Below are 27,071 nucleotides of genomic sequence, written 5' to 3'. Positions count from 1 at the left end.
TGAGGGCGTGAAGATGCGCTGAGAGAGGGCGGCCGGCGGCGGGGGTGCACCCCGGGGGTGGGAGAGGTGGGCAGCGCATCCCGGGGCGGGGGGGGTGTCGGCGAAGCTCACCCAGAAAAGAAGACGAGAGTGGGCACCCCGGGGATAAAGGCAGGAAGGGGCACCGCTGGGAAGGGGAGGAAAAGGGTTCCCCGGGGAGGGTAGGGGTTTGGGAGGGCGTCCCCTGGGAGGGGGAGGGCGCACCCCGCAGCTCCCAGCCTCCCGCAGAGGCGCGCCGGGAGCCGCCGGGCGGTCGCCTGCCCACTTAGGGGGGCCGGGAGCGGCAGGGGCACCCCCCCTCCGCCTCGTCTTTCTCTCCTCCCCTCCGCCGCCTCCCTCCCTCCCTCCCTGCCCGCCTGCCTGGGATGGTGGAGGCAGCCGGGAGCACCCGGCGGGGCGGCCCTGGGCGCGGGGGGCGGCTCGCCCCGGCCCCGGCGCGGGGGGGCGGCCCGCGGGGGGCACCGCCGTCTCGGGGCCCCGCAGCCCCCGCCGCCGCCGCCGCCGCCGCCGGTGATGGCCAAGGATGTCCTCGGAGGGGGAAGCCGAGGCGGCTGCTGAGAGCGGGCCGGGCAGCACCCCTGCGCCGGCGGCCGCCGCCGCCGTGCGGGAGGAGGTGAGCGGCGGCGGGGGCGCCCGCCCCACCCCGGGCCGGGCCGGGGGGACCGGGGGGACCGGAGCCGCGGGGGGGGTGGTGAGGGCAAAGGCAGCCCCGCCGCGGGGATGGGGACGAGGGCGGGCGTGGGGAGGAACCGGAGAGCCGCGGCGGGAGGAGGGTGCCCCGGCTGGAGGCGTCTGCGGAGCTGGGTGGAGGGAGCCAGCCACAGCCCGTCCGCACGCCCGGCTACCTGCAGCCGCGCCGCGGGGGCGGCCGCCAGCCGCCGCGGTGCGGTGCGCGGTGCGGTACCCCGCCGCGCTCTGCAGTGCCGGGGCCGCCGGCGGGACCCCCCCGCCCCCGCCGCCACCCGGAGCCCTCCGGGCGGCCGCTGGCTGCGGGGTTTTACCGACGTGGGCCCGGCGCCCGGTGCCGGGCTCGGGGCGGCGGCTCGGCCCCTCGGCCAGCGGCTCTGCACCGAGACGGTGCAGTGGTGGGCGGAAGGGACCGTGGCCAGTGGAAGTTGGGGTGAATATGCCCCTTGGGTTTTGGCGTAGGAGAGCCTGCTGCTGCCCTGGGACTTTCGAAATGGTCTCGAAAACTGGAGCTCTGCGAGGCGCTGGTGTAAGTGGCAGGAGGGGCACATGGAGCGTGAGAAGGGGTTTGCAGCCGGGGCTCGGGGGCTTTCAAGTGTTTTGGGCCAAAGGAGGAGGTCATCCCTCTCCTGGTCCCCTGGGGCCTAGGCACTCCTGTTGCCTAATCTGCGATGGAAAACACTGTAGAAAATACGGCTCAGTTTGTTTCTTCAGATCAGCTGGGAAGTGCTTACTGTGGCCTTGCGCATCATGGGGAGGGAATGACGGATGTGTCTGAGGGTTGACACAAAAAATCCTGAGCCACAAGGCATTGGTCAGACAGAACTGCAGGGCTCTGTGGCAGTAAGTGACAATGCACGTACAATCCTGCACATTCAGGACAGCAGTCTGTCCTGTATCAGGAATGCCTGAGATTTTCTTCTATGCCTAATGCAGCCTTTGCTCCTTTGCTCCCAACTGTTTTGACAGGTCTGCCATGTACATCGTGTAATCCATGTGCAAATCATGGAAGTGACTGAAGTTTCTTCATAATACGGAGTTAAAAACAACTGTACCTGCTCCTAGGGATGCAGAGAGCAGCCTTAAAGCAGGCAGAGAAAACTGAAAACAGAAGTGAAAGCAACCCTGGAACATTGCTGTGTGCAGTTAGTCCGCTTAAAGCTTTTGCTAACGGGTTCTGTGGCTCATCAACAGTCTTGTGGTCCTGTACTCAAAATCCAGTAGCCTCAACAAAGCCGACGTGAAGCTGCAGTATACTTAGGCTAAAACCAAACAGCAGTTGTTAAAGTACCTGTAATAGAAAATTGACTTTGCAGCTCAGGTTGAAAAAACTGTCCTCCGTTGGTGAAAATTAGGGTTTTCTCCTGTATAATTGCTTTTTAAACACCTGTGACATGGTTCACCGCAAAGAGCTGTGGCTGGATCCAGGATACAGCTGCTGTTCCAACGGTAGAGCTCCCCAATGTAATTATAGCCCTGCAGAAGATCAATAGATGGTTAATGCTGGAAGGGTTTTTTTGATTTATTTGGTCTATGACCAGGAGCTACAGAAGGCTTTCCAATATATCAAGTCCACCATAAAAACATCCAAGCCATTTCCAGACATGAGAGCACTTGATCTCTCTCTCTGCTAAGCACATTATATCTTGCTTCACTCACCCTGTTCTCAGTTTTTCTTCTGTTCCAACACAAACATTTGCACATTTGAGTCTATATCTCAAATGCCTCTAACAGTGATATCTTAAGACTGCAGTCCTACAATATTGGTCTTTTCCTCATGCTTTCTCCATGTCCATGTAAATAGTCTTTTTGTGCTTGGACCTGCAGTTGCATTTAAATGCCCAGTATTAAATGGGCATTTCATGGGCTTCTCTATTAGTCTTGTCATTTATGGATTTCACTTAGATCAAATGCATGGGCTTAAATCTTAACAGTAACTAAAAATTGCCTTAATTAGGTAATAAATCAATATGAGATAAAACCCTGAGCTGGTAATAGAGAATGTGTCTGAAGTCTTTTTTCGTGAAAGCAGGACAGTGCAGCTGCGGAGCAAGAAGGAGAGAGGCAGTTTGCTTACCTGCCGCGGCCCTCGTCCTCTTCTGCCAAGGGCCACTTAGGTTTACTGATGACTTTGCTGAATGTCAGAGCAAGCCCTTGGATTAGCTGCCAGTAGTCTGGTTAGGGCTTTTTCTGTTGAAATACCCATTGCTCAGTCTGGATGATCTGGAACAGCCGTGCTTTTGGTGGTGGTGTAGGATTTTACCATTCCATCAACTCTTGCAAAAAACAATCAAGATCTTTGAGGGGAGGGAATATAAAGTACAGGTTTTTCCAAACGTTTCAGCAGTTATTGCTGTAGATTGGTTCTCTGGACGTATTTGCCTTTTCTTTCCTCTCAGAGGCAGCAGAACCTGCTGCTCTGTACTGCCCTGGTTAAGCTATGGGCTGGTGGGTTTTCTTCTCTTAGTTATTACTGTGACAGCCTACACCTACGCTGAAGAGTCGGTAGGGACTTTTCTGCATTTCTGCCAATTTACACCTCAATCTCGAAATGGTCTTAAATATTTGAATCTTTAAAACTTAGTTGGAAACTGTTTTTCTTTTTCAGCAAATTGAAGCTGGTGAGTACAAACATTGTTTATTTGCTACCGTAGCCAAGTAATCACTGAAGAAAGCTGAAAGCAGCCACTTGACATTTTGAAATACGTATTTGTCTTGTCTGTACCAGCAGAGTCAAACAGCAGTTGGCCATGCCCGGTTTTATCTTCTCTTCCATATGTAAGAACTTTAATTGGGCGTGACGTAATGTAATCAGTTAAGCTATTTACATAAAAGGGGGAAAGCCTCATGGGGTGATGTTCCTGAAACTCATGGTCATCAGCTCACTGATGGAGATGTTGCAGAAGAGAGAGGGCACTGAAAACTGTCTCATCCGCCTCGTACTGCCAATGCAAAATGCAACAGCGAGTTCGTTTCAAAAGTGATGTTTGTGGTCACAACAGCACCAAGGCGTGTTACAAGTTAAGAAAATATACGGGTTGTTTGCAGGCTACAGCTTTACACACTGTCAGGTCAAAAGATAGCTGGGTCCTTTCCTCTTAAGCATGCCACTGGAGAGATATCCTCTACTTGAGAGATTAACTCCATTTAATTTTCTGGTTTGAATGTCAAACATATTTATTTTACTTGTCAAGGCTTATTTTACGGCATTGAAAACATCAGGCATAAAGCCCTTTAGAACTTAGACCGAGTAGCTTTAAATTGTCCCCATCTATGGGTTGAGGCATACTCGTGGGGCTGAGAGGTGGCGGAGGGGGCGAGGCAGGAGACCCTCTCAGGTTTATCAGGTCTGCTGTAGGTACACCTTCCTCACCAGCAGATCCCCATGGTCTGATGAACCGCTTTCCCTTGCAGATCTGCAGGACTCTGTTTGCTCCCCACTGCCTCTCTGATGAGCTCCTCTTCCTCTAGAGGCTTGTTGCCATCCCTGAGACTTCTGTGCTCAAGAGAAATGAACCCAGGAGCAGGGGGTGGAGAGGAGAGAGGGCGTGGGGCCTGTGATGGAGGTTAATGTTGTTCCTTGCCATGGGACCATTGGGTACCAGTCGCCAGAGGGGGGCTATTTCCCTTGTGAAGCTCCCCTCCAAGAACTGCGCAGGACACTGACCCAATGGGCACTGCCCAGAGGAGAGCAGGAGACGTGAGATGTGGCTCCTGAGGAAGCTCCGCTTTTCCTTCCCCTCAGCTCTTCCAAACCTCTTGCAAAAGACCTGCTCAGCTAACTAATAATGATAGCTGCTGGTTAGCCTGTTGGAAGACTGTCACCATCCCAAGCAAGTATGATTGAATAGTTATTTTTTATGTAGTGCATGATATTCCCCTTCTTGTTTGGGGGTCAAACAGGACAAGCCCCTTTCTACCGCTCCTGCCCGTTCATTCAGCCAGCATAAACCAAGGGGTGCACCTCATTCCTTGATCTAAATGGTCCCTCTCATAGAGACAAAGGAAAAGGTCCAGCAGTAGTGGCATCGGAGGAACTGGAAGGCATTTTTTCATGATCCTGCAGTTCCAGGGAATATTTGCATTGCAGATCCTGTCACAAGAAAATCCATGCTGAGGCATCGCTTCTTTTTTCTGCTTTTGTTCTTTTCGTTGTCCCACTTTACCTTCTGATCACGTGTCTGTTCTTGGTGCCCTGAAGTTGGCTGTCTTCTCTGCACTTCACACGAGAAGCTGTCGAGAGTTTAAAAAAAATAGATAGGAAACATCAAATGGATGTGTCTGAGCTCTGAAGGGCAGCCGGGGCTCCAGCTGCGTGAGCTTCTACAGGCAAAGTCTTCCGTCCTCTCTGACAGATAGTGCTCCCTCGCTGCCGTGGCTGAGACTGAAGGGAGTTGCTCCTTCTGGCTGACTTTCCCAATTCCCTCCAGCTTGGGAATTTCGTCAATGGAGTACTGGGCTGGAGTGACAGGGGAGCTCATGGAGCTCTGCCATTGGAGGGTTATAAGGACAATTTAGGCAAATAGCTGTTAAGTATGTAGATGTTGCCTCGCAGGAGAAGGAGAAACTAGGTGACTCGGTGGTAGGTCCCCTCCAGAGCTGGGTTCTAATGCTGTTCTCTCAGGTGGACAGACAGTCACGTGATACCAGTGGAAAAGCAATGGGCCTGCACACTTTTTTGAAGCCCCAAATACTCTGCTTGTTCTCCCTTTCTCACTTCAGAGACCCCAGAGGATGATCTCCTGCCAGAAGGGAAGTGCGGAGACCAAGGATGCTTTTCACTCAGTGCAAGCCATTGCAAGAGTGAGGTAGGAGGTATCTTCTCCCTGGGAACAGAGCGGGAGGCTTCCTCTCATCTGTTTCTATGCCTTGGAAGAAAACAGCTCAAGTCATTGCCAGTGACCAGGAACACTGTGGAAACGGAGATTAAAAAGAGTGAAATGTCCGCAAGTAGTCCATACTTGTTTCTAGGTGTGTCCTAACACATGGTAGTGAGTTAACACCAAAAGTAGTGGCTGCCAAGCTATCGTCAGCACTATAAGGCCCTTTCAGTTGTTACAGTGACACAGTCGTGACAATACAGATAAGGCTGTGTTTGATTTTTCACTTAGAGCAGGAGTTCTACTTTTTGGAAAAGTGTGTTTAAGTTGTTAATTAGTTTTTAAATTCTAATCACGGGAAATATAGTTCACTTTCAGACTAATCATTCATCAGGCTCCTCTGAGTTTAAGAACCACAAAGTTAAAAATAGCACCCAGTGAAACTTTGTTGAGGTCAGTTGCTATAATGGCTTTTTTAACTACCCAAAACTCTTCTAACGGGCTAAGCAGCTTTGCACAGAATGGCCGACGAGGTGTTAGAGCGGGGATGCTGCCTGCAGCGGAGCTGGCAGGGTCTCTGCCATCAGGAGCCCACAGCGCAGGTCATGGGTAGAGGCTGCCTCCGAGAGCTGCCCATGCCGGCTCCTCCCTGAGTGCCGACCGCTCTGCCCACACCGCATCTCATCGGCGGCCGCAGAAGCAAGGAGGAGAAGTGCCTGAAATGAGCAGGACAGATGGCGAGTGGGAAGCTGGAGGAGCCTGGCTGCATGAGGCACCGGCAGCTCCATAGCACCGGGAGGCTGGCAGCCTTCCCGGAGTGGAGTTAAGGTTGTGAAGCGGTGTCTGGTGTACCTGGCAGCCGCTCTCACAGTGCCACGTGTGCCACCGCGAGAGGACGGAGGGGCTTACACCCCACAAAACACCTGAGCTTTTGACTTCTGTGACTTTTCATCAGGTGAATAATGTAAAGGCAATCCCGGCTCACACATAGCACCGCTTCTATACAGCACATCCGTGTTCAGCATCCATCCAGCAGAAGCCTGGTTAAGGAAAGGCTGGTAATACAGGGAAGACATGGGCTGGAAACAGCTGGCTGGTGAGAACAGGGACCGGTGGAAGCTGACAGCAAAGGGCAGAGAGCAGGTCACAAAGTGTCACGCTCCTGGCAAGGAAGCTGACAGTAGGTAATGGGGGTGACTTGCAAATGTGAAGTCTGCATAACCTGACCTTACCAGGGAAGAGGATGGTCTCAGTCAGAGACTTCTACAGGTCACAGCTTATTTGCGGGAAAGAAGTGATTTGTGGCCACGCATCTATGACTGGAGGCCGTCTTCATACCCATGTGATTGATTGCCCTTAGGAGCTGGACTGGGAATTGTGGAGTACAGCATTCAGTTAGTGTGGTAACAAAAGTGATTCAACATGAGGCATCGGCATCTTGCTTTGAGCAGCTCTTGCAAACCAGCATGGTGTGTCCTGCACGACACGAGCTAGAAGAGCCTGAGTGCCATCAGGCACAAGCTGTGCCATCTCCCCTACCCTGCGATGGGCAGGGAGAGCACCAAGCACCATGGAGGCTGGGGTGGTAGCATCTGCCAGTAGGGTCCTGCCAGTATGGGGGTCTCTCTGAGGACCAAACAGATGGAGAACAATCCCCTCGTGTCTCCCTGGAGGTGAGGTGGCCAGCCAGAAGTGCCAGTGCCTGGTGGAGGTAGGGGGTAGTGAGGGCATGTGTTAAAAGGGTAGGAATGACAGTCTGTCTGCAGGCCTGAGGTGTGCCATGGTCCTCTGCAGGGGACTGTCTGTCAGCAGGCCAGGGTAGGAGCTAAATTCCCCGATTCCCACCAGCTGGTACTCTGAGTTGCGGGATGTGACAGCTCACATGCAGATGAGACGTCTTCTTGGAGAGTGCTGCTGCAATGCTCGTGTGAAAGCATTTTATAAATGCTATTTTTTCAGTGTCTTCAGGAGGTATAAAATGGTGTGCTGAAACCGTGCCATGGGTCAAAGTCAAGTCAAGAAATAAAATCCAGGTGTCCTGGCTTCCAGGATCCCTTTTAACCATTAGGTGTTTAAATGAATTTCCAGTGAAGTTTTCACCTGCTGTGCTGTCACATGTTGTTGCAGAATGTGTCACAGAGAGAGAAGCAAGAGGGAGAGAGAAGTGGTATTTATGATGAACCTTCTTTTCTCACAGGGAAGCATTAGCTGCTGGGATGCTATCATCTCATCTTAACAGAAGCACCATCATGAAAAACAGCTGATGGCACTGAGGTCCCAGCTGTGTTCAAAAAGATGCAGAGAGGGGGAAACACACTCCCCAAATCTGACAGAGTCGCTGAAGCCCGAGCAGTGGCTGGGTGTTACTGTGAGGGATGATGAGCTCAGCAGTGCAAGGGACCTGGTGCGGCCGCAGCCTGAGCCGCACCAGCCCAGCACCGCGGGGCTAGCGGGTCCTCTGCTGAAGTGTGGCTGGCTGGCTCCAACTGGGAGGTCACACGCGGGAAATGGGAAGGCTGGAGGTTGAGAGGTCAAATCACAGAGCCACCTTGTCCAGGTTTTACTAGGCAAAAGGACGGCTTTGCAAAAAAGTGAGAATAAAAATAAAACCTCATTGTTATTGACAAAGCTTGATTCACAGTTCACTTTGAAAGACTTCCCCTGACTTCACTGGAGCTTGGATCAGTCCCGGATCACGTTTCTTCTGATGACTTGAGAGATGTTTTTATACCCCATTTAATCTCAAAGTGTTCCTTCAGAGTAAGCAAAGATTAAATGCTATTAATAACAATAATGAACTACTTTTCTCATTTGCAAAGTTCTAAACAGAGGCATTCAACAACCAGGCTGCAAATAGCTGGTGAGGAACTAAGACTCCTCAGGCTTCCTCCTCACAAGGCTGCCTCCTCCCGGCTCCCTGCTTTCACCCCCAGGGAAGCTGGTCTGTGGCTGTTGTCCAGCCTGGCTCCAGGTCAGTCCCTCACTTCCCCATGTTGAGACAGGGAAGGTTGGGCAGGGCACACAGGACCTGTGGCAGTGGTGAGAACACTAAAGCACAGGACGTGCACTCTTCAAGGATGGGGAGAGCACCTGCGACCCTAGCGACCCATGACTGGGAAGGGATGAGCTTTAGTACACCACTGAACTATGGCTCTGACACCCACTGCTGCAGGCTGCTTGTTTGCACAGCACAGGAGAAAATACACCTGCTCAAGGACCACCAGTATCTTCTGGCTGCTTGCTTCTCCCCCCCACTCCCTAGGAGCTGCGTCTCATGAGCAAAGGTGGGTGCGAAGTAGGTGTTACGGGATTCCTGTTGAACCCAACTGGGACTTCGTCAAGCACATAGAAGCTGGCAGCTAGCTACTGTCCCCTTCTCCCCTCCCTGCTGTTCCCATCCATCCCAGACTGAAGCAATGGGAGCTGGTCCCACCAGCCCTCCTGTTTTCCCTTGGCCGATGCCCGTTTTCCCTTCATGTCAGCAAAGCCGCTGGTAACACCGGTGCCGTCAGCAAGTTGCACCTAGCTGGTCCCCTGGGGCTGTGGTTCCTTTCTGTTGCCTGCAGCTTGCCCAAGGGTGCAGGGAGCTGTGTCTGGCTTTCACAGACTGGAGCACGCTGGAGCCTGCTCCTGCCCAGGTGAGGATCACTCCACCCTGCAGCTGTGGGATGGACGGACAGACGGATGCTGCCCTCAGCCCTTCCAGGAGCTCCCTGCAGTGCAGGAGCAGGGGCAAGGGCACCTGCCCAGAAACCTCCATGCAGTGGGGGGCAAGTGGCCAGCTAGGCATGAGGCAAGCTGCAAAACACCGAGCGGCACAGCTATGGCTCATGCCAATGATTCAGTCTCGCTAATCTGGCTGTTGCTGGGAACTGCATCCCAGGAGCTTTCCTGAGGATATGTGATGCTTTTATTGGTTGACTGATAAGTGTTGAGGTAAACCATGTTGTTATACCTGTAAAATTCACCCTGTGTCTACTAGGAACCAGTGATATTCAAGATGGGGGAGTGGGTAATATGAGCTAAGTCTGATGGGTATGCTTAAAGTGCAGGGAAAAAAACTGTTATTGGAGCTACTCACTTGCTCTGAGACAACTCTTCTCCCAGCTTTTCTTTCCTGATGAACTCATTACCAGCATTGACATTACTGGGAAAAATCCTCTGCCCCCAGAATGTGCTCTTTGTGTGGCTGCTGAGTTGAAAGCCAGTGGCAGCAACGTCAGCAATTTGGGGGGAAAAGGGATGAATTTGTTAGTGTAGTTATTTTGTGAGCATGTAGGAAGCTGCCATGAAAATAGCTCTGATTTCTCTTTTGGAAATGGTGACCACTTTGTTGCTAGGTTCTTTGGCACTGAAGATGCAACTGCACGACTTTCCTTGGTGCAGCGTGTGGGAGCATCACCAGCAGATGTGGCTTGGCCCAAATTTCTCACACCACTCACATACCTACCCTTGTATTTTAGTGAGCACCTTTCCCATCCTGCTGCATCATGCAGCATATATATTGTCTGGGATCTAAATGTATTTCTTTTCTGGGATTTCCTTTATTTCTGCTTGAAGAACGCAAAAGTATCCTGCAAGAGCTACTGCTGAATCTGACATTTTAGAGGACTGGAGGCTTCTTCTGTCCTGACCTCTGCTTTCCTCGTCTCCAGATGGTGGCTTGAATTCATGGTGCGAAATAACAGGCTGTCTTTGTATGGTACTTCGGGGGGCGGGGGGAGGTCCTAGCATCTGAAATTTGTGTAAGTCAGCAAGATTTGTGCCTTTTCATAGTTTGTCTTTTCCTGCGATAGGCTCTGCTGGGGTGAGAAATTAATGCTACGATTTTGTGCACCTTCCCACCCTGAGACGTTCCCTCTGACATCTCCATCGATGGAAGGAGGAGATTAAATCTCTGCAGTGACTTAAACAAGAAACCAAGCGATCTGTGCTCGCCACAGGAGAGCAACTGCTGAAGTGAATGCCTGAGTCAGTGATGCTACAAACACGTGGAGTGCATGCAGGTTATTCGTTATAAACCAAGTAACATCGTTTCTGCTTGTCATTGACGTCATGGCCCCCGCTTGCAGGAAGTTTTCATTCTCACAGAAGGTTTCGTGGCAGAAGAACAAATGGTGCATCCAAAACATACGCGCAGCAAACAATGTGCTACGTGTTCAAGGACTGGGGGGAAATTCTCTTTGATGCAAAACGGATTTTTTCTGCTGCCTTCCATCCCTTATATTTCCCTTTCTCTCCATGCTGGCAGCCATGCTGAGAGCACTTGCTACTGGCTCAGCATGAGCCAGTAATGGGCTTCTTGCCGTTCAAGATGGATAGCAGGAGGGATTTTTTTCAGGCTCCCCAGGAGGGGATTTATGAGGTGACTGTTGTAATATCTCCCTTTTCCCTCACCAGGCCTTATTATCAATGCCCCATGCGGAGCCCAGATTGGGTCACATGGTGGAGGAGTACTTCTGCCCATCATACACCAATGTCTGGTTTACCACAGCCCTGCAGGCTCCTTCCTCACCATACTAATGAGTATCTGACCTAGGAGTTCATTTGGGCTTGGAAAGCAATAAGAGCCTGTACTCTGACGCTTCTCCTGCAGTTGTCTTCTCCCTGGTCACCCCAGACTTCTTTGGCCAGTCTTTCACCAGGATTACCTCAGGAGCTGGAAGATGATTTCTGCACCCACGTCTGTCGTGGCTGCTTGGGGAAGGGGGGTAGAGATCTCCTTGCTCTTCTTGCATCATCCCTGTCTGCTGCACAAATGGCGAAGCCTTTCTCAGCACCAGAGGTTGGTGTCAGGGCTCACCTCAGTTATGGTTAACAGCACAGCCTAGGGCTTGCCTAGCAAGGACTCACTCAGTGGTCCTTTCTGTGTTATGTCCTGCCGTGTCTGTTAGGAGGTGGAGCATTTTTCATTGCCCTCTCTTGATCAAGATAGAAGAGGTCTCATAGATAGAGACAAAAATCTGCTTTCATCCAGGCAGGTCACCACTTGCCAAAGTGTGTGACTTGTGGTTATTGATTATTCTTTCCCTTTCATATATCTCATTGGAATATATTCATCACTTCTATAAATCCTCAGAGGCAAATGAAATTGTGACTGGCATTAGTTTATCCATGTTTTTTTTTCTTCTTGCTTCTCTACTTTTATTTCTTTTCTTCCAGTCCTATGTCAGTCTTTCCCCCACTCTTTTTTTTCCCCATGGATAGGAAGCTTGTTCTTGCTAAAGAAAAAAGAAAAAATAAAGAAAAATATAAGATTGACGCTTTGCTCACATGAGTAATCCTGAGCTGTGGAGTCATTTTGTTGCCAAAGACAGTGATAAAGCCACCCTGTAGCCCCGAAGCCAAGTCTTGACGGAGAGCAGGAGCACGCTGTGATGCTGCACATCTCCCTGAGACACAGCTGCACCCTCAGCCCTGCAACGCACTGTCGCTTCTGTGGGAATCTCTGCCCCAATGTAGCACAGCCTTATCCCACCCCCCAGGCTGTGGGGAGAAGATAAGGGCATAGATTTGTTTTTTGGAGAAGTTCCCAGTGCCAAGAAAGCAGCCGTTTAGGAGTACTGCTCTCCAGGTCATAGACGGGCCAGGAGGACTGCTGGCTCATATGATGCTTTGGTGCTGTCAGGTTGCGCGTTTCCCCCATTTGATCCTTGCCCAGGTCCTTTCTCTGGGTCTGATTCCCTCCTGCCCCTGCCCCGGCTGTCTGGTCTCCATCGCCACCTACCAGAGCCCTTCTCCTGCCTTGGTGGCACTGGCATTTGGAGCATGTCTAGGCTATCCTTTCTCTCCACCTCTTACCACCCCCCGTGTTTCCCCCTCATTTCTCTATTTCTATTCGGGCCACATCTTCGCTACCCTCCGTTTTCTCTCATTCTTTCATTCTAGACATGATAGCATTTTGCTTCAGCAAAATTGCAGCTCTTGAGGTCAGCCACCAAGGGCAAACACATTTACACAAGGGGTTTAAAAGGAAAGGAAACGTTTTTGGCATGATTTCCCTGAAGGAGAATTTTAATGCTTTTGAAATTGGGGAACCCAGATATCTGGCTGCGAACCAGACACGGAGAGTCAAACTTGGGCCCTGAACTGTCAACAAACCGAACATTAGAATAAATTCATGCTGTGGCAGCATATTTTCTGCTTTTACAGCTCATGCTGGGGTTTTGAAGGAGACTGAAGCATGAAGTCTGACAGAAGAGGAAAAAGCCATATTGTCAATAGGGAGCTATGGAGAAATAGTAAACATAAGGCAAAATTATATATCAAAATTTTAAAGACTGTAACTCCAAAATAGACGGGTCCATATCCTTTGGACTTTGCAGACTGTTTCTCCCCACCTGTTGGGGAGTTTGGCAACTTTCGGTTCAAATTTATTTTGCCAGTCAAAATCAGAGGTGGACAAAATGAGAGGTTTATCATTGTCACCGTAACCAGCTGCATGCCACAGTACTGAGGCATCTAGAAAAAGAAGAGATGCTTCAAGCCCACACTGCCATACTTTTGGAGTAAAATACAGCTACTGATGAAGAGCATACAGCAAGCTAGGTGATAATGTGCTCCACTGAAGCTTTGGGAGGGTTTCTCTTAGTATTGTATCTAGACCTGCACGCGGGATGACTCCTGGCAGTGAGCACTGGAAGTGTGAGGAGCACCTTGGTGTCCACATAATGCCCACAGCCTTGTTTTTATGACTGACACTTAGCTTTGTGAAGACAGTTGTCTTGTATAAGTTAATGGGGTATTTAGCCATTAGGTTGGCAGAGTTCTGCAGGAATAATTACCGTATTTGACACTATCCACTGGAATTAAGCATAAAATCACTGCTGGTAACATTCACAGTTGGCACAAACATTAGCAGGCTGGTCTGTAATGATGAGATGAGCACAGTCCTACAGAGGGATCTGCTTCATTTGATAATTTCATTATTCGATCCAAAGACAAATCTGAAGTACACATTTCAGGGTGGAGACTGCAGCCAACCCTTCAGCTGTCCTCAGAAACAGTGACTCAAAAAATACCTGAGAGCAAGGCAGGTGAATGGCTGAACATGAACTCCCAGGGTGGTGCTGGGCAAAAATCTACTGATACAACTCTTGGAGACAGTAAAAAGGGGAAATGAGTGGGAATGGGAGGTATTTTATGTTTTAGTAGGGTGCCAATGAAATGTGTTGAAGTCCTGTATCCACTGGCAGGGTGCACATTTAGGAAGGATCTTAAGATGCTGGAGAGAGAGCAGAGGACCAAAAAGAGCTAGGAAAAGGGCTGTGCAGTGAAGGACTTCAAGACCTTGACCCATTTAAATTGTCAAAAAGAAGGCTGAGAGGTGTCATAATTAGAATGAAGAAGCATCTTCAGAGAGAGAAGGCACACATGAAAGGAGTCTTTCATCACCCAGAGAATGGGCATCCCCCACTGCCATGAATGGGCGCTGAAGTGAGGCAAAACTACAATGGCAGTGAAATATCATCACCAGAACAAATTACAAAGGGGATTGCAGGTTCTTCATTTCTTTTAGTCTATCACTTAAAGCAGAGTGTCTTCATGGAGGATGAGCTTTTACCAACCACTAGTAACTGGGCTGTACATAGGACTGTAGAGTGAAATTGCATTGCCTGTGAGATACAGGAGCTATGGGGAGAAGGTGTAGTGTCTCCCAGTCTTAAGGTGTAAATGTAGTTTGTGTTGTAGTAGAAGCTGAACCTTCCTGACGCAGAACAGCCTTGCAAAGTTGAGAGGAGAAATTGCTGTGACTATCTGTAAGTGCTAAGGAACCGTCTGGCTGTTTACTATATCATAAGGATCCCCACCATCACCGAGGGACAGCCACGTGGCTAGTGGGCGAGTCCTGCGACTAGACATGCTCATATCCAGAGGTCAGCAAAAGCAGCGGGCCATCACTGGTAAAACAGAGGCATCGGAGTTTCAGGTTAGGCACCCAAAAACCTGGGCTGCTGGAAGCAGCCTGGGCTTCTCTGAGCATGGCCCTTCCTCCTCCTGCTAATGGGGGGGGTTCATTTGGAAGAACAGGAACAGCCACACCACCTCGACCAGTGTCCCGGGAAATTCGGTAGTCCTTATGTACCCATCAAGAGGAAGGGACCTAGAGACACAAGCACAATTTGCGCACCCAGAAATATGTTGTTCTGGTTTTCCAACATCAGTTTTGCATTTCAACATCAGTCTTTGCTTTTTAAGGTGAAATCAGGGTTTGAGGAGAGGTAATTTTTTGCATTCTTGCCACCCACAAGGAAGTTACTTGCAGGCTCACTTAGAACGGTTACCAGCTACAACTTACCTGCCCATGTCTTAATTCTGGTTACTTGTAAGGAGTCAAGGGATGGGTCAGAGAGCTGAAACCCTGGCCACCAGTCCCTTGCTCTTGCCACCAGAGCACGCTCGGCTCCAGCTGGTAAGAGGGGGATGTGCCAGGCTGTGCACTCCCCCTCCGCTCTCTCTCCACCCCTTTGCACTGGGGGAGATTAACAGCCCAAATCTGCATGCTGCTACCACACAGAGCATGCTTTAATGATTTTAATTACAGTTGCTGCAGCCAGAACCTGACCTGGCTGCTCTTGAGCCAGGACGAGCGTGGGGTGGGTGTGCCTGTGCAAGGGAGGCTCCACACCAGTCCTTGCATACCTGCTTTTGATCTTGGGTATCTGCCATCGGAGGGTGTCTTTGAAGGCAATTGCCCTTTCAGCCACTGCCTGGATGTTTTGTCATTTGCAAACTAAGTTTTGCACAGAACTTTCTTGAAAGAGAAATAATCCAAATGTTGCCAGCCTGGAAACTCCTGTCTGCTACAGGTGTCAGTTGAAATTCCAGTTCTCCATTGGCAGCTAGGGCTTTCCAGACTATTTTCCAGGAACTGCGGCAACAAATTAAATAGCATCTATCATTTAGTGTCTCGGAAGGCTCCACGCCACCAGACAGAAAACAGACCATGGGAGGATGTGGAGCTGTGGTACACAGATCCTCCCCTCTTCCTGAGCTTTCTGGAAATGACAGGCAAAAAAAAACCCAACGCAAACTTGGAGCAGTGCTGCAAGCACTGTGGAGCTCAGTGCAGGGCTGTCCCCAACCCTTGTCCCTCTCCGTAAGGCCCCCAGCAGAGGTACCCCCAGTCCTCCCCACACGTGTCACCTCTTTCCCATGGTATTTTCCTCATTCATGCTGAGATCTACTAAAGAATTTGGAAATATTTGTTTGTTGCTGTTTTTCTGTGTGGAAGAGTAAAGTGAATTTTGGCTTGTGATGATGGATAGTTTGGGTAAGAGGTAGCAGGAGCTTCCAATCCAATCAGGTGTGATGAGAAGGGAGGCCTCTGAAAGGTGTTCAGCAGCATACCAGAGCATAGCAAGTTATTTATAGCATGTGTTTTTAACACAACTTGAAATTCATACACAATAATACTGACAGCTTGGCTGTGCTTCTTCACAGTATTTAATCCAAAACGTGAGATTTTTACAATTTGTACTGTCGTTGGAGCTGTTTGGGACCTTTTCGGTGAAACATTTGATTTGGCAAAGCCATCCCTCTTCACAGAAGTGGTTGTATAGTCACAGAACCATTTGGGTCGGGAGGGACCTTCAAAGATCATCTAGTCCAACTCCCCTGCCATGGGCAGGGACATCTTGCACTAGATTGGGTTGTTCAAAGCCCCAGGTTGTTCAAAGGCCCAACCTGACCTTGAACACTTCCGATGATGGGACATCCACGACTTCTCTGGGCAACCTGTGTCTCATTTAATCTTCTGTCAGGAGGTTTCTCAGGTCAATGCTGGAAGCAAAACCCCAAGCAAAACCCCCAACAAACAGAAGAGGAAGGATGCCTCTCTTGATTTGGGTTAGAGATCCAAATCCGCAAGTCCTAGCTCGCAGGCAAAGTACCTGGTGGCTGAGCCTCCATCTATTCTGGGACAGTCTCTGTTTGGCTCTGGCTTTCTGTCAGGCTCTCTGTCTTTGCCTTCTTCAATTATGTTTCTCTATTAACATTTTTCAGGGGTTATGCTTTTGTTCCACATCAAACAACACAGATCCCGCAGCATTCCTCAAAGGACACAGTTCCTGTTCGCTGGCTGGCCGAAGTTATCATGGAAATTATTAGTTTCCTTAAGCATTTATTGTACTCATCCAGAAATACAAGCTTGCCTTGTTTCGATCTGAAACACTATGCACGGAAAGGAGAAAATTCCACGTAGTACCACAAACATCATGCTTGCAAGAAGGTGGTATGTTAATTAATAAAGTCTGGGAGCCACTGGTTTAACATATTAATGAATTTGTTATGCAGAGAGAGATGGAAAGATACATTTCCTTATTAGATTGTTGAATGTCTGATACTTTTATTATAATTATGTTCTATTTTTTGTCTTTCTTACAAACGCTGTAATAGTGTTTCTAATAGTATAACTGTGTTAGATAATTATGTCAGCAAAGGGAAGAAGAAATAAGGGTATATAGACCAGATGAAACTATTCAGAACTTGAAATAGGAGGGACAGCTGTGAGGGTAGACCCTGGAAAAGAGATCCTTTTATAACCGAGGACCTGCGGAGAGTGGGATCTGCTTAGGAACAAAGGAGGGTATGAGACAGTGGGTCAGAAGAGCCAGGAGAAAAGAATCATGTTTTCCCAAAGGGTTTTGAACATGAAGGCCCTGCTGAACTGGACTGGTAGGTGTGTGAATCAGAGAGATGCAGTGGGCTCTCTTGGCTGCATGTCTTCACTAATGCAAGGAGGAGAGGAGCTGTCTTTTTTACAGACTGCAGTGAGAATAGTGAAGGTAATCCAGCTTGGGCTGATCCAGCCTTTTCAGTGCAGTGGGTTGAAGACCATTTTTGAAGTGTCTCCAGAGGATGCATACAGAAATGTCATGTTGGACCTGCAAGTCTCGGAGCTGCTGCCAGCCCAGCCCAGTGCCAGCCAGGACCGGTGAGACCAGAGCCATCTCTTCCCCCAAAGGGGAGATGGCATTTCATGGAGCTAAGCATTTCCCCCCTCCGATATGGCCACTGATAGCCCTAACCAGCAGGGCTGGTTGAATCACCCCTCGGGCAGAAGCCAAGCTGTGGGTTGTAAGTTGGACTACAGAGCTGCAGAGAGCAGAGAATTTGTTAGTCAAGGGAAATGGAATAAAGGGAAGGTGGGGATTGCAGTGCCTTTGGCAAATAGTGCCTTAACTGACGTGGGACAGCCCTCTTGCATGGCTGTGCCCAGGGCCAGGCTGACAGTGCTTCAAACAAATATTAGAAAAAATTGGGATTCCCAGAGCCACAAGGAGTACTTAAGCACTCACATTAAAGCTGCTGGACCTCTTTTGCTGGATCCACTGGCATTCTTCACAGTGTTAACCATCTGTGATTCTACATGAGATGTACCTGTGGAAACCTGGCTGTGAACTTAAATTCCCGTGTTAGAATATTGCCCAGCTGTTTTCATATGCACAGTCCCAGTAAGTGGAGTAGAGAGATGTTCTCTTCTAGAGTTTTCTTCACCTCAGAAGACCTTCACGGGAAAAAAAAGGGAGAGGTTTGCAATTCTTCATTACAGTCTATATTTTTTGCGTTACTGTAGCACTTAAAAACTCAGGTCTGTGTCAAGAAGAGACAAAGAATAGAAGACAGTAATTTCTGGTGGACTTTCCATGAGTCGGGAGAGCCTGGGGCTCTGACCTGGGGTACAGTGTATGGCTGGAGCAGAAGCCTACACTGGGGCAGTAACCACACTGGGACAGAGCAGTGGGTATTTGACAAGAGTTTCAAGAAGTTAAACTCTCCATGACTGCACATAGACTCAGGGATTCACCCCCAAAACTCCCATAGTTATTTTTCAGCTGATATGGGGACTCCCTGAAGCCACTTTGTGGCTTTCCTCAAGGTTTCCTGCAAAAGACTAAGGAAAACAGCCTTATTCTTACCCATAATAAGGTCTTTTCACAGCCCTACCTACAGAGAAGTTATGTACTGGGTCCTTTATATCCCACCTAGCTTCTCTACACCCATTGTGGACACTGTAAAGAGAATACAGCCCAGAATAATTATTCTTTATTCCGACACATACACACATACAAATGGTTCGGGATAAGAATATAAATTGTTTACAGATTCCTTCTGGATGCATCAGGAAGAATCAGGGGCCAGATTCTGCCCTTAGTCCCTGCAGATGAATACGGGTGTAGCTCCCTAAAATCAATAAAATTACTCTGCACTTACAGTGTCAGATTAGAAGCTACAAAATCAAAACCAAACCCCATGAAGTCTAGTTGTCAGTGCTCACAGCAAGCCAATAGCCACTCTGTAGTTACTTAGAAGTGGTTCTCTGTTCCAGACAAAAAAAAAAAAAAAAAGAAAAAGCAGTACTAAATCTGACCTTAGGGTCAATGCCAATGCTTCCATCTCATTCAGAAGACAGTAAACTCTTCTTCCTAGTGGTGAGGCGCTATTATTTCCTGAGTCATAAGATGCTGCTCCTTAAATTCCTTGCTGGTTGAAGATTACTTACGGAATCCTAACTGCTGTGGGTCCGAGAAAAGCTATACTAGGCGAGAACTTTACTAAGGGAGAAAGAAAGAAAAGACATTTCCCAAACCTAACATCTATTGGCATCTATGGAGCAGTTTGATGCATTAGAAGTGGCCCCTTGGGAGAAGAAGTTACAGTGTGCTTCTATTTTTGCACGAAATCAGGCTCGGCAGAGGGCATGATGATGCATGAATATCAGTGTGTTTCTGCTTTCTCACTGTCATTTCCTCAGAGCTCGGGGGGAGATGGCAGTAACAAGAGGGACGCAGGCAGCCCCTATCAGGGCAGTGGGGGGTCTTGCTTCACACACTTTCTACAGACGGGCAGCTGCCAGCCAGTAACGTAACTCATGCTGCTGCTGCACTTTGCAGGGAGACAACTCCATTTCCGCTAGCTGCTTGGCTTGATTTGGCATTTTTTATTATAGCCCAACGTAGCATGACAATGCAGCTGATTCACTGCGCCATGGCGAGGGTAAGGGCTGCAATCACACCGTCTCAGGGGATGCAGTGGGAGTACGAGAGTGCGAACTCTGGCTCTGCTCCCAGTCCAACTTTCAGGACTTGAAAGAGAGGGATGTGCTACGTTTTAAATATTCACGCATACACCCTTAGCTCCAATGCTTAAGCTTTCAGGTATTCTAGGTCGGAGCTAGTCTTCTAACCAGCCTGAAGCTATGCTGCACCATGCTGTAATCCTGACAATTTTTTCAACTAAATGTACTTGAATCTAGTAATTTTCCTGATGGCTCACCTCCAAGAAAAATGGTGTCAATCACTTGGTAGGTTTCAGGGTTGGGTGTGAGTCAGCTCTGAGTCAGGCAGCAGCTCCGGCTCCACAAAGTGCTGGTCCGCTTGTGCTGGCACAACCCGTGGGGCCACAGCCCTGCAACGGACGCTTCTCCCAAGCCTCCCCAGCAGCACCATGTGGGAACCCAGGTGCTGGGCAATCACAAAGCAAAGGGGCAAGTCCACAGCCCCACACTTTCACCTGTTCATATGCTCCAAAACCCTCTCAGCCTCGGAAGATGGCAGGGTGCGTAGATGATGCTGGCTCCAGGCAGGGAGAAGGTGATGGGGACTTGTCTCACCCCCTGCGGAGGGGCCCATCCAACCGGGGAGCAGGCACGGCGAGTCACTGCCGCGCAAAGAACTTCCCTTCCCAGAGCCAGGAAGAAGCAAGGAAGGAGTTTTGTCCTGAGACCTCTGTCCCTGGCACAGTGTTTCTGTTTGTATTCACATTTATATTAAGTAGGGTGTCTCAGTCCTCCGGCAGTCGAGAGCAAAGCCAGACACAGTCTTGAAGGCAACAGTCACCGCGTGCATGGTGCAAAGTGGTGTGACTGATGGGTTCCTCGCTCTCTCTTTGTCTTTCTCTCCCTCTCTCTGGCACTGTGATTGAAGCAACGCCCCGTGAAGCAGTCCCTGAGCGCCTGCATGTGCCGAGAGTCCCACTGGAAATGCCTCCTCCTCTCCATCCTCATGTATGGCTGCCTGGGTGCAGTGGCCTGGTGTCAGCTGTCCCGAGTCACCAAGCTCAGCTTTGATAGCTCCTTCAAGGGCAAGTCCATGATCTACCACGACAGCCCGTGCTCGGATGGCTATGTCTATATCCCGCTGGCCTTCCTCTCTATGCTGTACGTGGTGTACCTGGTGGAGTGCTGGCACTGCCACGTTAAGAGAGAGCTGCAGTACAAGGCGGATGTGGACAGTGTCTATGAATGCATCAACCGCATGCAGCAAGCCACTCCGTGCATCTGGTGGAAGGCCATCAGCTACCACTTTGTGCGGCGAACCCGGCAGGTGACCCGGTACCGCAACGGTGACGCCTACACCACCACGCAAGTCTACCACGAGAGAGTCAACACCCACGTGGCTGAAGCTGAGTTCGACTACTCTCACTGTGGATACAAGGACATCTCCAAGGAACTTCTGGGCCTGGAGAGCTACACAGCCACCAAGCTGAGGTTCACCAAGTGCTTCAGCTTTGCCAATATTGAGTCTGAGAACTCTTACCTGACTCAGAGGGCTCACTTCTTCACAGAGATCGAGGGGCTAGATGACTACATGGAGGTGAGGGAAGGCATGCAGCTCAAAAACGTGGACTTTAAAGAGCTTATGATGGCCTACGGGGACCCGGATCACCTCCCCTGGTATGTGTCCCACTATGCTTTCTGGGTGGCAGCTATCCTGATGATCTCGTGGCCGCTCAGGGTACTCATAGAGTATCGGACTGCTTATGTCCACTACCATGTGGAGAAGCTGCTGGGCCTGGAGTACACGGCGCCTACGGCAGTGGAGGAGCCCTTGTACCGGTACCGCATGCCCCGAGACGCCACGCAGGACAGCACCGAGCTGGAGTGGCACATCTGCACCAACCGGCAGCTGATCCCCAGCTACTCGGAGGCCATGCTCATGGACCTGGCCAACTCCCCGGCCTACAACAGCTACGCCGTGTGCCGATACGGCGAAACAGCCCATGGCTGCGAACGCTGCAACCGTGCCTCCAGCACCTCCTCCATCTTCTCACGCCACGCTTTCCACAGCTGCAGCGGCAACTCCCGCCTCTCCCTCAACACCAGCCGCTTCTCCCTCTGCCGCGTCCACGGCTCCCACAGGACAGGCCTCTGGAGGAGCCGCAGCAGCAGCATCGCAGACCGGGGCTGCCAGGACGAGCAGTGCTGCTCCTACTCCAGCCAGCTGGCTGTCAACGAAAACCCCCCGACCTACCATGACGCCCGCTTCTTCCCCGTCCTGATTGTGCACAGGCCGGAGGGGCACGATGGGCGGCATTTCTATGTCAGGCGCTCCTCCTGTCTAGAAACCTCTCTGTGACAGGCCTTTCTCAGCTCCTCTGCCCTGGGACAGGGCTTGCAGAAGTGCCGCCAGCGGGGAGCCTGCAAGCATTGGTCTCCACAGCAGGTCGGCAGGACAAGCTTCAGCTCTTCCCCTTGCCATTGCAAGAGGACGCAGTCACTCCGACCAATGGCTAACTTCATTTCCAGGAGCTTCTCCCCCTCCTTCGACTGGTCTCCCTAGTCATTTGTTCCCCCCTTCCTTCTGCTCTTTCGCTCCTCACCCTTTCTCTGCTCCTCCATTCACTGCCTCTCCTCCCATCCCACCCTCAGTCTGTTTTTTCATGTTTCAGTCACAGCATTTGACTGCTGTTGCCACTGGAGGATTTATAAAGCCTGTGCTTTGCAGTGTATTTGCCCTTTCGGATGCCCTGCATGATAAGAAACTCAGATAGAGCAAGGCGAAAGGCACGCGGCCAGCCAGAGTCAAGTCAGAAGGAGAATTCAGATCTGCAGGCGCTGAGTCACCTCCCGCAAACCTGAAACAAGGCACTTTTTTATTTATTTTATTTTCACCAGTCTTTTTTCCTCTTCTGTCATTTATTCTCTCCTTTCTTCATGTTCTCCTCCTCTCGCTTTACCCTCATCTTCATTTTTTTTTCAGTTTTCTTACTTGGGTTGTCCAATTTTTCTGGGATTTTGCAGGTGAGGATGTCTTTCAGGGTGTAATTACTTTCCATTGGGCAAAAATAAGGTTCTCGTGGCACAAATGCCACTGACTGCTGACACACGCCTCTGAGAAATGCTGAGGACTTTTTTTCCAGAGTACTGTCACGCACCAATAAAGCAAAAAGCCCTTTGCTCACCTTGCCCTGCCTGGTCTGCAGCGGAGACACTGCTGCGTTTCCAACTGTAGTTAACCTTGTCCAGCTCCACCCCTGTTAGCAATCTTTGAGAGCCGTAATGTAGATCAGTGCCCTGTTAGTGCCACTGTTTTTAGGACTATAGGTCTGGTTTGTGGTTGTTTCATTCCTACCCACTTGCTCAAAGCAGCACAGGCTGGACAAGGGGAGAGAGGCTGGAGAGGGAAGGGGAAATATGGTATTAATCCTCCCACCGATAGTCTGGAGTTGTTAGGAAGCTCTTCCACCCGCAGCATCTATTGGAGCAGTTGCAGGACTGCTCTACGTTACCCTCAGCTTTCCCTGTGCCCTGTGGAGGGTTTTTGGCCCATAGCCCACTGCCTCCTTCCCACCTTCCAGGCAGGATGCGGTGCCACCCCAGCCCCAGGCGGGGAGCACAGCTCAGAGCCAGCCCCACCGGCCACTCCTGCCGGCACTCCAGGCTCTTCCCGTAAGGCTTCCCCCAGAGCAGGTGCAGCACCTTCCAGAAGCTATCGGATTAGTCCCAGCAATGCCAAACCCAGAAGGTGTCTGTTCCTGGCAGAGAGGATCGCTGCACTCTGTGGGCTGACAGAGACCAGAGACCCAGCCAGAGACCCCCTCAACAGCCAGGGACCGACCCAAGAAGCTCATGGCCACTCTGAGGACCCACCAGGGACCTCGCACCTGCCAAACCTCCATCCCCCAAGTGATGGTCATATGCTGAGCAAGCTGTGTACCATTTTGTCGAGTGTATGGCAGAGATGGTTATCCACCGTGACTCACAGGAGAATGCAATACGATCGCAATACAGTCACTTTCAAAAACGAAGTGTTGTCAATCCCTACAGCAAGTAGGTAAGAAACCGAGCCCCCAGAGGGGCTGGAAACAAATGCTTCCTCCCAAGTCCGTTCTGTGTGTATCTATATGTAATATGAGATTTGTAAAGTCATATTAGTATGTGTAGATTATATATAACTCTGCATACTTATATGGTGATTTCTTATGGCATTGACTGTTGCACCATGTTAAATACATTTCCTTTTGGTTTGATGACTCCGTTTTGATGTGTTTATTTCAACTCCAGAAATAGAAATATTGGCAATACCTGGCTAACCTGCTGCGAATGATGGCACCATCAGAAAGGCTGTTTAAATTCGCATGAGTCGATCTTTTTTAATGTAAATACTTTATGTATGATTTATGTGACATTTTCATTCTGACAGCTTGGCATTTATCGTAAAAGACAGATAACACATATGATGTGTTAGTTTATCACCTCTAAAAAAGAATAACCATCCCAGACACATGGAGGAACCAGGTTTGGGCTTGGGGTAGTGATTATGGTTGGGCTGGGGCCAAACCAGATAACATTGAAATTTACAGAAAAATCCAAACTTAGATCCACCCCACAGTGACCCAGTCCTAGTCCCCCATCTACACTGTGCCACCTACCACCCCCAGGAAGAGCTGTGAGAGTTTGGGAACTAGGAAAAGATCAGGCTTGAACTCAAAGCTCAAAATTATCGCTGATTTACTTGTGTTCTGGAGACGAAGTAAATACAAGTCTTTAATATGGTTCCCTGTCCTTATCTTCATTCACACAGAAAGTTAAAACCAGCACATATGGAAGATGTAAGAGGTGGAGGAGGCTGAAACATCACGAAACAGAGAGGCTGTAATATTTCAACACAGTTTCTTACCGAAGGAGGTGATAGGGAGGAAGACAAGAAAGGAGAAAGGAAGGGATGGTAGCATAATACAAATTAAAAGAGAACAGAGTTCAGCTGCAGCGAAGATAATTCCCAAATGAGCAGCATAACTCATTTATGGCAAGCTTAGCCCAGACACAGGCAGGATGAGTTTCAGGCTTCTTGTGTAGCTGTTGCAGCCACCTGTGGCTTTAAATGCCATGTCCAAGGTCTTGGCATGGCCAGTTTGGGTCCCATATGTATTTCAAGATGGAGAGTTATATTTGGGTCCTCAGAAGCAGCCACGTTAAACAGTAGTATTATCTGACATGAACAAGCTCTGGCAATCCCATTATTATGGTGGGTTGGGCAGAGAATGGAGACAGTTTATGCCCAGTTTAACATTTTCAGCGTCCTCAAAAGCCACTGTAATATCCAGCAGCTCTCCAGCTATGTCCTTGGCAAGGTTTGGAAAGCCCAGAGGGTTTCTGCTTCCTCACTCTGTGTTCTGGCCCAACTTTGGGGCATTTATTTGAGAAGCCATTGCTAAGCTGCAAAAGCCCTCACACACGTGGAGCTCCCTCCTGTCACTTGCTGTAGCCTCTGGCATTGACTGAAAAGCTGGGAGCAGCTCCTGTTCCGGCCTGGGGCTGAAGATGCTGATTTGAACGGATCACACACTCACGAAGCACCTGAACTGCCACCCGGGGTCTACTACACCATAGAGCAGAGCTGCTCCTGCGACCCTTGAATGCCACCTCATTGCCGCTGTTGACATTGCTGCAGCTTCCTGACGCAGGATGAGGGATCTGTCCCCTAGGCATGGAGGGAACAACGCTGCTCTTCAAATCCCAAGTCAGAGGATGGAGCAGACGAGTTCTTGAATCCGAGTGCAAACCAGGCAGCTCTATGGAAAACGCCTTGTACAAACACAGGGATTTTGTATCCGATTGCAGACTGAGACTACTTTGACAATAGAGTAGTGGCATGCGCCAGCAGCTTTTGCTGAACTTTTAGGGCTATGGCTTCTCATGTGGAAATGTGTGTTTTGGGGTGCTTTCTCACTGGGATAACCCATCCTTGTCCTGTTGGGTCTAAATAATTAGAAGGGGCTGAACAGCAGAGGAAGATGAGGAAGTCCAGCAAATAATTCTCTCCCTCCTGCCTTCTCTCTCTTCTTCCTCCCTCCCTCTCTTTCTTTCTTCCTTTTTCCTTCTCCCTCATCTTCAGAAGTCTCCCAGCATTGGGAATTTATCTCTTGATTATTGTGCAGTTCTCCAGGCATTTTCTAGAACATGCCTACACCGCCCAGCAAGTCCAGTGAGATGTGACAACACATGATCGCAACAGAAGAAATACGGAAAGGATGTAAGCCGGGAAGGCACTAGCTTGTTTATAAGCCACTGCGCTGTATCCTGTGAGTGTGAGCCGTGAGCACTGCCACTGGTGTTATGGCCTGTAGAACAAAGCCACGTTGCTTAATTCAGTGGCATAAGAGGCCGGGAGAGTTTAATTGTCTTCAGTTCCTAAAAGCATTTTGGAATCACCAGTTCCTTTGATTTCTGCGTGGTAATATTGCACTCCTCCGTAAGTTTTCCCACAGCAGTTTGCACTCCAACTGGCAACGCGTGCAGGATTTCAGTCCAATTTTCATATGGCTCTTCCTGCCTATCACTGTTGACACAAAGCCCTTTTTGGAAGAGATGAAGCCAGATTCCCTGCTGAGGAAAATTCCCTTTGGTCTTCTGCTTCCAGCACAGCTTTGCTCTCAGAGTCTGGCCTCTACAACAGAGTCCCAGAGTCTGTGCTGTGCTACAACTTCCTATCCCACACTCCTCTTTGCAGATGAAAGCTCCTTCCCCTTCCCAAAGCCTTTGGGAACATCACATATGACATTTGGATGAAGCACAACATGCCTGTCAAGGTACAGGCATGCTCCAGCCACGCAGCGTGGAGCCAAGCCTCTTTCAGCCACTGCCTCCTCAGATGGGCTTGGCCAGGTCACAACGCTTGCCTGTGCCTCCTCTCTCCTGCTTGGACACCGGAGCGTTTCCTGAGCCCACGGGGCCAGTATAATGTTGTAAGCCTCTGTAATTGTAAGGCTGGAATAAATCCTTAGAAGGAAAATGCTGTACAAACACAGCATTATTCTAACGGCCATTAGTTTTTCTCATGAGACAACTAAAATCTGCAGAAGTAGCTACTTTCTGGAAGGCGCTACCGCCATGAGTAAGTGCAGAAACACGCTGCGCACTCGGATACATGGGTATATATGGATACACGGGGGAGAGAGAGCAGTGACAGCAAGTACGCGTGAAGCTTTTAGCAAACACCGGCGCAGAAGCTCTCAGCCCAAGAGCTGTCGTGATCCCAGCAAGAGGCATGTCACGATTTCCTGTCCCGGAGAGCACCCAGGCTTCCTGCAAGGTCTCAGGTGGATGCTTGTTAGTGTCTCCTCATTGCAGCGGGAGGCACTGGGGAGGGAGTGACATTTCCATTCCAGTCATTAAATCTTCTTGGCGTTGCTCCAGTCCCCTAGGAATTCCTATCAGAAATGCAAATGGATGGGTGGGGGGGAGGATCAGAGCTCAGGAGGGAATTACGTGGGCTTGTCGTGCCTCGGTTTCTCCATCCC

At 49.9% G+C, this 27,071-nt stretch overlaps 1 protein-coding gene across 1 annotated transcript; it reads left to right on the top strand.

Moving 5' to 3' along the window:
- The first annotated feature begins 285 nt into the window (after window positions 1–285).
- LOC134514278 (transmembrane protein 151B-like) lies at window positions 286–26,480 on the top strand. The gene is made up of 2 exons (XM_063331849.1): window positions 286–652; window positions 20,474–26,480. The coding sequence occupies exons 1-2, from the start codon at window positions 563–565 to the stop codon at window positions 21,902–21,904; spliced, it is 1,521 nt and encodes a 506-aa protein (XP_063187919.1). The 5' UTR covers window positions 286–562; the 3' UTR covers window positions 21,905–26,480.
- Window positions 26,481–27,071: the final 591 nt, after the last annotated feature.

This window comes from Chroicocephalus ridibundus, chromosome 4, assembly GCF_963924245.1.
Source record: "Chroicocephalus ridibundus chromosome 4, bChrRid1.1, whole genome shotgun sequence".
Taxonomy (NCBI): domain Eukaryota; kingdom Metazoa; phylum Chordata; class Aves; order Charadriiformes; family Laridae; genus Chroicocephalus; species Chroicocephalus ridibundus.
This window is presented reverse-complemented; position numbering and strand designations above follow the sequence as displayed.

Excerpts from the sequence above, each read along its gene's own strand:
- LOC134514278 (XM_063331849.1), top strand. The coding sequence starts at position 563 with ATGTCCTCGGAGGGGGAAGCCGAGGCGGCTGCTGAGAGCGGGCCGGGC. Across the intron at positions 653-20,473 it reads CCGCCGCCGTGCGGGAGGAG|CAACGCCCCGTGAAGCAGTC; the intron begins GTGAGCGGCGGC and ends CTGTGATTGAAG.